Below are 12,500 nucleotides of genomic sequence, written 5' to 3'. Positions count from 1 at the left end.
TAAAAAAATATACCCCTTGTATAATTATAATTGACTAGTCCGCCTCCGTAGTGTAATGATCAGCGTGTTAAGCTACCGTGTTGGAGGTCCCAGATTCGATTCCCAGGGGGGGCGAGAATAAATATTGGTGATTTTACACTCTAATATTTATTTAATATCACCCTAAACTGGTCCCTGAAGCGCAGGAGTGATCTCCTTGCCTTAATATAATTAATGATCAAGATAACATTGCATCAATACGATGCAGTGATCTATGCACCATTCGATGCGGATAAGGGTTAGAATAGAATAATTGAAAAATCCATTATTTGTTTTAATATTAGATTTATATATTCGACTTACCGAGTACATTATCACCCCCAAAAAGGTTGTAAAGATGAATACTTCCTTTGCCAACTTGAATCTTCAAGTCCATACTTTTCACATTTATGTAATCATTACCTCCCCTTTTCACCAACTCTGCATCCATCTTGCAAACACCGACACAGTTTGCTAAAAATATATACAATAATTACGTTTTGTACAATTTAATTTTGAGGTTATGATTAATACAATACGTTATCTATAATAAATTTCTGATTAAAAAAAAAGTGCTAGAAGATTGTCAGCAAATACAGATTAGTGTGACGTTCCATTCTCTATGCATACTTCTGCAGAGAAGCGGCGTGATGGTTAGTTAGTTAGTTTGTATATACCGTAGAACGGGGCTACTTGAACTTTGATGTGTTACTTGAACCCAGTACGAAAAAATATTAAGATCTTTATTTGGCCTTCAATAATACATATAAATAAATACTTATATGTATTACAGTCTATTTTTATTAATTATGTATTATTATCTATTCCATGGACAGCTAGACGCACCAATGAGTCCATTCGACAGAAACTACGCTTGGATGGCTTGACTCTAGCCAATATCTGTACCCGACGGATTGTCCAGTTCTTTGGACACGTTGCGCGTGGCAACGAGGATAGCCTGGAACGACTAGTTTTGATCGGTAGCCTGGAGGAAAAGAGAGGAAGAGGAAGATCCCCACACGATGGACCGATCAAATTAAGGCAGCAGCAGGCACCTCACTGGTTGGAGCGCTACGTGCAGCGCAATTAAGGGATAACTGGAGAAGGGTCATTGCTTCTGCAAGGGTCACAACCCTCAGCAATGAGGAATAAGACGGAGAAGAAGAATTATTGTCCACGGTATATATAAATAAATACTTTATATATTATTATATTATTAGTAACATCGCAAAAAAAAACATTTGACAGGTTGTAATCCCTGGAAATACCTAGAGTTCCATATTTTTTTTCAGCTTAGTTGAGATGTCAATCGAATTATTGCAAACACTAATAAAATTCATATTTTTCATGGAACCAATATGCTTAACACATATATTTAAAGACCCCAACTTTTGTTAAGTCGCAACTTAATTTTCTCTAAATCCAGGTAACATCGAAATAACCTTTTTTTCTTCGAAATAATTGTACGGTTTTGAAAAGAAAAGAGAAAAGAGTATGGATTTAAAAAAATTATATTTTAATATTTTTTTTAAATATACCTATGTTCTAAAACAGTTCTCCGCAACCGGTGTGCCGTGGCGTGCTGGTGTGCCGCGAGCCGGATACATGTGTGCCGCGGTCAAATGAATGTATTTGACATTTTATAATTATTCATCATATATTAAATGCACAATGACAATTTTATTTATTTTTTTAAATATTTTTCGAGATGTAGTAAAGAATGATAATTATAATTATAAATAATAACAAAATAATTTTTCAATGGTCTATATTTTTTAGCTTTTGGTGTGCCGCGGAATTCTAGGAAGAATTTTGGTGTGTCGTAGTTGTAAAAAGATTGCGGAGCACTGTTCTAAAAGTAAAAAAATATCCAATATACGTTATTTTAATGAATCGAGCGTAAACAGACATGTGACCTCCCCGGTGGAATTAATTCTGTGTTAGCGAATATCCCCTTAAAAGTAATGACAATTTGAAAAAAAAAATATATATATTTTTTTCATTTTTATTCATTTCAAATCCTTATCCGCACCCCAATGATGCATAGGGCACTGCATCATATAAACGCAGTGTTATCATGATCGTTAACACATGAAGGAAAGGTGATTACCCTTCCGCTTCAGGTCCAGGGTAATATGGAATAAATATTGGAGTGAAAAAATCACTTATATTTATTTGACCCTCCTGGGAATTGAACCCGGGACCTCAAGTACGGTAGCCGAGTGTGCTGACCATTACACTACGGAGGCGGACAACATTTACATTATTGAAAAAAATCACATGATTTTAATTCTAAATAATTTGTAGGTTGAGATGGAAAAGACGAAGTACAGATATTGATATGCATATGGCCTCTACGCTGAAGTATGGGCATATTCTCAAACCTAGAGTTCCATTTTTTCAGCTTGGTTGAGATGTCAATATAAATAGCTTATCAAAGATTTGGACACATTCAAAATATTGCGAAAAATACATATTTTTCATGGAACCAATATGTTTTACTCGGATATTTAAGGCCCCATCATTCTTTAAGTCGTAACTTAATTTTCTCTACAGGTTACATCGAAAAAACATTTTTTTCTTCGAAATAATTATACGGTTTTGAGAAGAAAAGAGACACGATTAAGGATTTAAAAAATATGTGTGTATAAATATTTTTGAATATACATAAACATATGGATATAGAGACTTACTGAAATTTCCCACAACCTGTCCAGATCCTGAAACGGGGAAAAGAAGGATCCTCCCATCCATGCTGTAGGTTCCATCGATAGCGAGATGCTTCAGGATAATGTCGAAGTTCATTTTACCAGCTTCGAAATCCACACTGAAAATAATACACGAATCATGAAAACATCAAGAAAGGGATAAGATTTTCCTTTTATTTCATATATTAAATGTAAAATCAAATACCAATTTTTCGAGCCTACTAAGTTGTTAATTATTTACAACATTTTGAGTGAGTCCAAATACTTGTTCACAAAATCTGGATTATCTCCAATAAAAGGAGTTATTTTCAAATTATTTTTTGACATCTCACCAAAGATGAAGAAGTATATGGAAGTCTGGGCATTTACGGGGCTGACGACCGTCATAGGCTGGTTTAAGTGATCACTTTACACACGTGTAACATTCACCAATTCTACCCATCATTGACAACCACCTCAAATTCTTGGAAGTTCTGTATATATGAACCAATTTAGAAACCTTGTTCTTGAACACTAGAACTTCACTAGAGACATCTATTGGTGAGATGTAAAGAAGCTTTTTATTAAGCAGAAACTCTTAAATTATAGTGTGTGATTATAATCTAGGATTCAGACCTCACATACTAATATAAGAGTTTCTGACTTCCATATTCTTCTTCATCTTTGATGAGATGTCAAAAAATAATATGTGATTTATTGTTAAAAAACACATAAAAATCGATTTTGAGACTATTATTTTACCTAGTTTTGGCATACATTCATTTGAAAATGACTGGTAAAATCAGTGTTTGATTTAAACGAAAATCTATATTTTTCCTACTACTTATTACTTGCGACTAACTAGTTATTATATTTCGAAATTCGCGAATCACAAAATAGAAACTAACCGCTAATTTGACTCACAAACACTCAAATTATTACACTCTGTTACAAATAAAGGTCAAGTTATAAATAATTAAGAAAATTTAGAAAAACATAAAAATTTTAATTCTGACAAAATGGTAATTAAAAATATGGTTTTTCAAAATACGTCACTATTATTATCTATGTTTTCTTAACAAAAATTCCCAATACTTAACCCCCCCTTTTTTTATTACCCTACCAACCTCTTTATTTACCTGAATATCTTTTTTTGCTCATTAGTTTTACAATTCGCCTGTAGATGAAAACATCTGTAGTGTTCTAAACTTTTTTTTTGAACCCTTATCCGCACCCCAATGGTGCATAGGGCACTGCATCATATAAACGCAGTGTTATCTTGATCGTTAACACACGAAGGAAAGGTGATCAGCCCTCCGCTTCGGGTACCAGTCCAGGGTAATATTGAATAAATATAAGAGTGATAAAATCACTTATATTTATTAGACCCACCTCTGGGAATCGAACCCGGGACCTCCAGAACGGTAGCCGAGCGCGCTGACCATTACACTACGGAGGCGGATAAACTAGTCATGTGTAATGAAATAAACCCGATCAAGTGGTATTATACAGTGTTCATTATTACTTTTTAAATAATAAAATATTATATTTTGACGCCAACGCAGTATTTTAAACACATACATCATTAAATTAGGATATGAAGGATAGTTTTTCTGACAACTTTTATTATCCTTTGTATTATTTAGCCTTAAATTTCTTACCATGACCCACACACTCAATATCAACACAACTTGCATAGTTATGCAATTGATTCGATGTACGAGTATCAATAAAAACGTCTCGACAGAGTATACCATACATACATGTAACATATGCTATTTGTTTCTTTAATTCTTATTAAGGTGCCAGTAGATCAAAAGTTTAAATATTTTTATATTATATTTAAAATTTTGATAAACATAACGTCTTAGTAACTAACTAACTAAGATCATACCGCTTCCCCTCAAGGCTATTACAAAAGCAGAGAAAATAGAACGCGACACCAAACTGTCTTTCCAAACATTCTTCGCCTATCCAACATTCATGCATCTCCTCATACATACACACCGAATATTTCACATTAACTTTATTAGACCACTTTCAATATATATATATATATATATATATATATATATATATATATATATATATATATATATATATATATATATATATATATATATATATATATATATATATATATATATATATATATATATATATATATATATATATATATATATATATATATATATATATATATATATATATATATATATATATATATATATAAATATATATATATATTTATATAAATATATATATATATATATATATATATATATATATATATATATATATATATTTATTAAGTAAGAAAGGTGTGTTGAGATGGTTTGGGCAAGTGAATCGAATGAATAAATACATAATAGAATTAACAAATTTATGAGGTAAATGTGGTTGGTAACAGAAGCAGAGGAAAACAAAGGAAATTTGGGCATGATCAACTATTAAATAATTGAGTTTTGGTTAGGTCAGGAGTAGAAATGATCAGCGAGTATGTACGTTTGTTTGCAAAGACAGTTTGGTGGTGCTTTTCTATTCTCTCTGCCTACCCCTGTAATAAGGTTAGATTAGGTTATCATTTTTTGACATCTCATCAAAGATGAAGAAGAATATGGAAGTCTGGGCATTTACGGGGCTGACGACCGTCATAGGCCGTAGTATTGCCCAGACTTCCATATTCTTCTTCATCTTTGATGAGATGTCAAAAAATAATATGAAAATAACTCCTGTAATGGGAGATAATCCAGATTTTGAAAACAAGTATTTGGACACACTCAAAATGTTGTAAGTTAGGTTAGGTTAGGTTATTGGTTTTCTGCGGCGAAGCAACGTGATGGTTAGTCAGTTAGTCAGTTTATATACATTGTAATTGTACTTACTCCACGTTTCTTACGTCATAGTCGGAACAGCCGAAGACTTTGATGTTATTGGCAGAGATTCTGACAGTTGGAGTAGATCCAGTGGGCTCAGATACTAGCAGTTCCTTCAGGACCAAAGGCTCTATCCTGGGTATTCGGTATTCAGGAACGCCTAGGAATAAACAACATTGTCATGTTAAAACTATCTCTTAAGTACCTAGAATTGTACAGCTATATAAGGACCGTCAGTCCATTTAATCTTCACATTCGTTTGAAAATGCCATAACTAGGCGAAACAAATGTCATAATATTAATTTTTACTTAGCAATTTTTACTTAAACTTAGTAGACTCAAAAAAATCTGTGTACGATTTAACAACTAATATACAACATTTTGAGTGTGTCCAAATACTTGTTCACAAAATCTGGATTATATCCAATTACAGGAGTTATTTTCATATTATTTTTTGACAATATAAGAGTTTCTGCTTAGTAAAAAGCTTCTTTACATCTCACTAATAGATGTCTCTAGTGAAGTTTTAGTTATTCAAGAACAAGGTTTCTAAATTGGTTTATATATATAGAACTTCCAAGAATTTGAGTGGTGTGGTTGTCAATAATGGATAGAATTGGTGAATGTTACACGTGTGTAAAGTGATCACTTAAACCAGCCTATGACGGTCGTCAGCCCCGTAAATGCCCAGACTTCCATATTCTTCTTCATCTTTGATGAGATGTCAAAAAATAATATAACAATTAATACATAAATTCTATCTTCTTCCCTATAAAAAAGATAGATGCGTCATCTCAAGTTGAGAGACCTATAATAAATATCATAGTTACCATTTGCCAAGTAAGGTTTGAGAGCTAAAACGGATTTCTTGAAACACTGCTGTACGGCAGGGTCTGATCTCTTGCATATGTGGAGAAATGCGGCTGAAAAAAGTTTTTGTACAAGTTTACATGTTATTTCACATATCGCTCACTCCTTTCAACAACGTCATAAATAAATAAAAACTTGAATCTTCAGGAGATCGTTTTTAAAATTTAAGAATATAATAAAATGTATTGAAAATATGGTAAATATCAAGCTTCTTATTGAACTTTTTACTGTGCAACAGATCTTTTTAGGTAAAACCTCAAGGTTTTTTCTCCATTTGAAAAATACTAAGTATTTATATTTAAAAAAAAAACAAATTAATAATACCTTTTCTTCAAAATGCAAAAACAACACTTTCTGCCCTGTAGCAAGTAAATATTAATTTTAAAATATGCCACTTTTGCTGGGATATAGTACATTTCCTGGGCATTGCGTAAACATGCACAACTGATAATTGTCGATTTTTGATATATGACGTTGTTGAAAGGAGTGAGCGATGTGTTCAAATAGAAGAATGGAAACAAGGCTGAAATAAATTTATTATACATACTTTATTTTGCGTCTGACAGAGAACTGTGAAAGTCTAAAAGGGAAAGCCTGTGTTAAATACTGGAGACAAGATGAAGTGAATGAAGTAAGTATTTTATTTGATATTAGTAATGTTAGTAAATAACCACTCACCGACTACTTCTGTCTACCGGTTTCGAGACGTACCCGTCTCTTCGTCAGGACATACACTACAATTTAACAATCATGCGAACAACACTACACCACACCCATTTAGTACTATTCACATACACTATCACTACACATGCAGAGCGAGTTGTTAGTCCCACCATGCTTTTGGGAAACTAAAAGCATGGTGGGACTAACAACTCGCTCTGCATGTTTTGCATGTGTAGTGATAGTGTATGTGAATAGTACTAAGTGGGTGTGGTGTAGTGTTGTTCGCATGATTGTTAAATTGTAGTGTATGCCCTGACGAAGAGACGGGTACGTCTCGAAACCGGTAGACAGAAGTAGTCGGTGAGTGGTTATTTACTAACATTACTAATATCAATTAAAATGTTTGACCACAAAGTAAATGCTTTGAATATAAATAATAAGTATTTTATGTTATTCCGTTCAATTTTGAATTTCATTTAATTAAAATTATTTTTAAAAAAAGGGACATTTTTGGGATCAATAGGATGTCGGTTCATCAATTTTAATAACAGAGTCATTTACTGATAAATCTTTATGAATGAAAACCAACCATACTGCAATGTTATAATAAATTATATAGTTTACAACTGACTACATCAATTTAGAGAATTATTTTCATGGTTGGAGACTTTTATCCTTGGGTATTGAAAATGTTGCCAAATTGTAGTTTTAATAACGAGAACGTACATCCGCTTTTTGCTTTTAATGGCAACTCACGGTTTAAAAAAATATTATGATCATTGAATGAAATTATCGCTTATTAGGTGTGATAAATTGTCGAAAATTTAAAAGAGCGACCATGGTTTTTGAAATATTTTCAAACAAATAAAAAGTCCCCACTTTAAGAGGCTTGTCTGAAGGTAGGATAGTAAGGATAGGAAAGGAAAATGTGAAAAATAAATCACAAACACCCAGACCAATTAAAAATAAATCTTTCTTGAATTAATTTTGCAATTGGCGGGAATCGAACCCGCGACGCCTGTTTCGCAATCGAGCGTCTACCCAACTACGCCAAGACGCCTATCAACCTAGGTTTTTTAATTGTTGTATATTATTTATTTATTTAGGATTAGCTTTGCGTAAAAATATGAAGATTAAATAAACATAAAAAGTGGTATTGTAGAAATGTTTTATTTTTATATTAAAATAATTACTTTTATTGAAATGTTTTATTGTTAGTTAAATATAAATATTTCTTTGCATTAATAATATTTACAAGTCTCCATAGTAAAACAGTTTCTCAACGAAATAAGTAAATTGGTTTATTTTGAATTCAATTTAAAATTAATAACAACAATTGGAGCTTGGAAAACGTAAATGCAACGAGACAAGAATCGAACTCCACACTTTATAATTGGCTACCGTTCTGGAGGTCCCGGGTTCGATTCCCAAGGGGGGTAAAATAAATATAAGTGATTTTTTCACTTTAATATTTATTCAATATTACCATGGACTGGTACCTGAAGCGGAGGGCTGATCACCTTTCCTTCATGTCTAAACGATCAAGATAACACTGCGTTAATATGACACAGTGTCTTATGCACCATTGGGGTGCGGATAAGGGTTTTATTTTTATTATTTAAACAAACATAAAAAAACACTTCACTGTATTTTTTAAGGTCTACCTTAACCTAAGTTCTAACTTACAGTTAAAAAATACTGTTCATATCTGATTCTGATTTGAAAATAACTGCTTGCAAACTAAAAGAAATATAATTTATTGCAAGACGAATGAATAAATAATTATTTAAAAAAAAACAGCAATTATTTATTCATTGTCATTTTCGTAAAACAAATACCTCAAGGGTGCTTGTATAATTCCATCACAATAAATTAATGAAACTGTAAATTGCGGAAAACATAAACGGAAAAGGTGAATCAAGTAAGGAGTCGATTGGTAGAGATAGGATTCAAAGGATGGATAGAATATTAGGGCCATTTCTATATTCCAAAATAATGTATGTAAATGTATACATATAAAAATATATGTGGAGGTCTTCACCGGAAAGTTACATTTCCAATATTGCACAAAAAAATAATTAAATTACAAATCTGTTATGTTTACTGTGTTTTTTCAAAATCTTAATCGAAGTTGTGACAAACGTGACCAATCCTGTGTTAAACCAATATAAAATCATTAAATCGCACCAAAACGTTACAATTTTACAAGCTAGAATTCCTCATTACTTAAAATGTATGTACGTGTATAATAATATATACATATTTCTAATAATTAATATTACAGTGTAATTATTTATGATTATGTCAGTTATTTAAAAATATCACAAGGACATAAATTATTCGATCGATATAACAGTGAATTAATATTATGTATTGTCTTATACATATTTAATAACGCAGGTAGGAAAATACGATTAAATGTAGTTATCTACTTTAAAATATATCTTTTTCGATGATTTAACTCTTACAAATTAAACAAACTATTTTCTGTATATATCGCTCACTCCTTTCAAGAACGTCATAAATCAAAAATCGTCAATTTTAAGTTGTGCATGTTTTCGGAATGCCCAAAAAATGTACTTTATCCCAGCAAAAGCGGCATATTTTTAACTTAATCTTTACCCGCTACAGGGCAGAAAATATTGTTTTTGCATTTTGAAAAAAAAGGTATTGTTTAATTTTTTTTTTTAAATAAACTTAATATTTTTCAAATGGAGAAAAAACCTTCAGGTTTTACCTAAAAATATCAGTTGCACAGTAAAAAGTTTAATAAGTGGCTTGATATTTATTTTTAAAAAATTGTGTTATATTTTTAAACTTTAAAAACGTTCTCCTGAAAAATCAAGTTTTTTGATTTGTGACGTTCTTGAAAGGAGTGAGCGATATGTGTCTTAAAAACATTAGTGTTTTATAAACAATATCAAATATAAAAAAAAGAAGAAGAAGAAAGTATACTCACGAAGATCTGCTGCTAATGAAAAACTACACATGTAACTGAAAACCGTTAACAGTAATGCAAAATTCATTTTAAATCCTTGCATATTTTAATATTTATAGAAAACAGACAGAGATATTAAAACTTTTGATCTGTTTTATTCAGGTTTTCATCTATTATTTCGGCGAATGAAACCACAGTTATTTTTAATAAATAATAATTTTGACGTTTATGAAACCCCGCCAAATTAATTTATTTCCCGCGCTAATAAATGCAACTGTCAAATTATGAAACGAAAATCGGCGCGCGTTCGAACACACCTGCGTCTCTCGGCCGACTACGTACGAAACTAGGAGTTTCAATTTCACATTGACAATGAAAATGAACGCGGTTCAAATATGAAGCATATACAAAAGATTTCAGACAGGTATCTACCGCTATTCATAATAATATTTCTATGGACATGTTTGATAAATATTCAATATTATATTTGTTCAGTGTTGAAATAAAGGATTCCAAGAAAGATTTGTCAAGCATTGAAATTCTTAATAGATCTTTAAATATTTACTCAATACCAATATTTTATTTACGTTTTTTTTATACATAGGGGCACAAAATTAATAGCCCTATCGAAAGATGCTATAATTTTTTGAAAATGGCGTCGTACGTCAATCAAATTTGACATTTCGCTCACTCCTTTCAAGAACGTCATAAATAAAAAAACTGGATTTTTCAGAAGAACGTTTTTAAGTTTAAAAATACAATGCAATGTATTAAAAATAAATATCAAGTCTCTTATTGAACTTTTTACTGTGCAACAGATCTTTTTAGGTAAAACCTGAAGGTTTTTTCTCCATTTGAAAAATATTAAGTTTATTTTAAAAAAATAATTAAACAATACCTTTTTTTTCAAAATGCAAAAACAATATTTTCTGCCCTGTAGTGGGTAAAGATTAAGTTAAAAATACGCCGCTTTTGCTGGGATATAGTACATTTTCTGGGCATTCCGAAAACATGCACAACTGAAAATTGACGATTTTTGATTTATGACGTTCTTGAAAGGAGTGAGCGATTTGTGAAATAGACAGCTGCATTAACACACAAACATAACTGAAAAAAATTGTAGAGGTCCAAACAAAGATTTCCATCTCTCAAAATCTTTTTATTCCTTATTTAGTAAGAAATTAATTTAAAAAATATTGTTTAATTAATTTTGAGCCATCTTCAATTTGTTTGTATACTGCAGCTGTTTAATTCACAAATGTCAAATGTGAAATGGCGTACGACGCCATTTGCATATTGACGTACTACGCCATTTGAAAAAAATATAACATTTTCTGATGTGATGGTGAGGGTGATCGATTTTGTGCCACCTTGTACAACCTTTTCATTCGGATTTCTTTGTTTTAGTTAATAAAAGTTTTGTTTGAAATACTTGAAAAAATCCTTAGAATTCGGTATACAGCGTTGAAACTTTGACCAATTAAAAAAACCCTAATATATTGTCAGATATATCATTTTTTATGGATTTTCGTATTTTATTATTGGTCAAATGCCATGAATTACTTCTTTGTGTGGAAAATGCATCATCTCAGATAACCTTCAACAAACGCCTGATCCTTGGAACTCTTATATCAACATCTATCATATTATTCTTCCTTGGTTACTCTACCTTCTTACCCTTTCTCAAATCCTTACTTAATTCTATAATACTTACTTTGCCTTTCTTGTTTCATCAATTCACGATTTCATAGTTATTATTTTTTTATTTATTTATTATTTTTTTTATTTAATTTAATTTTTAATATTATATATTTATATTTTTTTTGTCGAACACTACAGATGTTCTCATCAAGTGTAAAAAAAGCTGCTTTATTTTATTTTAACATTTAAATGATTTGAACATATGTACGTTATGTTGCTAAACAAAATACTATCGAATTAACAATTAATGCAAATAAGTTGTTAATGGATTTAACAAAACTATATTGTTAGAAACGTCCGCCTCCGTAGTGTAATGGTCAGCACGCTCGGCTACCGTTCTGTAGGTCCCGGGTTCGATTCCAAAGGGGGGTAAAATAAATATTAGTAATTTTTTCACTGTAATATTTATTCAATATTATTACCCTGGACTGGTACCTGAAGCGGAGGGCTGATCACCTTTCCTTCATGTGTAAACGATCAAGATAACACTGCGTTTATATGACGCAGTGCCCTATGCATCATTGGGGTGGGGATAAGGGTTTTATTAAGCATAGACTATGACGAATATGCAGGTCTACGAATTTAATACATAGAACTAAAGTCAAATCGTAGAACTAAAGTCATATACCTAAGTAATATCATTGCTAACTTAAAATCATCCGACTGTCTAAATTCATACCTTTAGCGAGATAGCGAGTGTTTTTTCCTAGAATTTTCTGTTATGAGTTACATTAAATTATACTACCT

The 12,500-nt window shown here is 31.3% G+C and overlaps 1 protein-coding gene across 1 annotated transcript in view; it reads right to left on the bottom strand.

The window, feature by feature from the left end:
* The window catches only part of Jhbp3 (Juvenile hormone binding protein 3), an 11,428-nt gene extending 920 nt beyond the window's left edge, over nucleotides 1–10,508 (bottom strand). Inside the window, exons 1-5 of the mRNA XM_088266302.1 lie at nucleotides 10,074–10,508; nucleotides 6,412–6,504; nucleotides 5,591–5,741; nucleotides 2,712–2,845; nucleotides 343–492 (exon numbers count right to left, since the gene is read on the bottom strand). Of these exons, the coding sequence (XP_088122428.1) occupies nucleotides 343–492; nucleotides 2,712–2,845; nucleotides 5,591–5,741; nucleotides 6,412–6,504; nucleotides 10,074–10,155 (610 nt within the window). The 5' untranslated portion in view covers nucleotides 10,156–10,508. The remainder of the gene's footprint in view (nucleotides 1–342; nucleotides 493–2,711; nucleotides 2,846–5,590; nucleotides 5,742–6,411; nucleotides 6,505–10,073) is intronic.
* Nucleotides 10,509–12,500: the final 1,992 nt, after the last annotated feature.

This window comes from Brachycentrus maculatus, unplaced genomic scaffold (assembly GCF_059751285.1).
Source record: "Brachycentrus maculatus isolate JH-2025_06_01 unplaced genomic scaffold, ASM5975128v1 h1tg000265l, whole genome shotgun sequence".
NCBI lineage: Eukaryota > Metazoa > Arthropoda > Insecta > Trichoptera > Brachycentridae > Brachycentrus > Brachycentrus maculatus.
The sequence above is the reverse complement of the archived record's forward strand: the minus strand, read 5'-3'. Positions and strand labels throughout refer to the sequence as shown.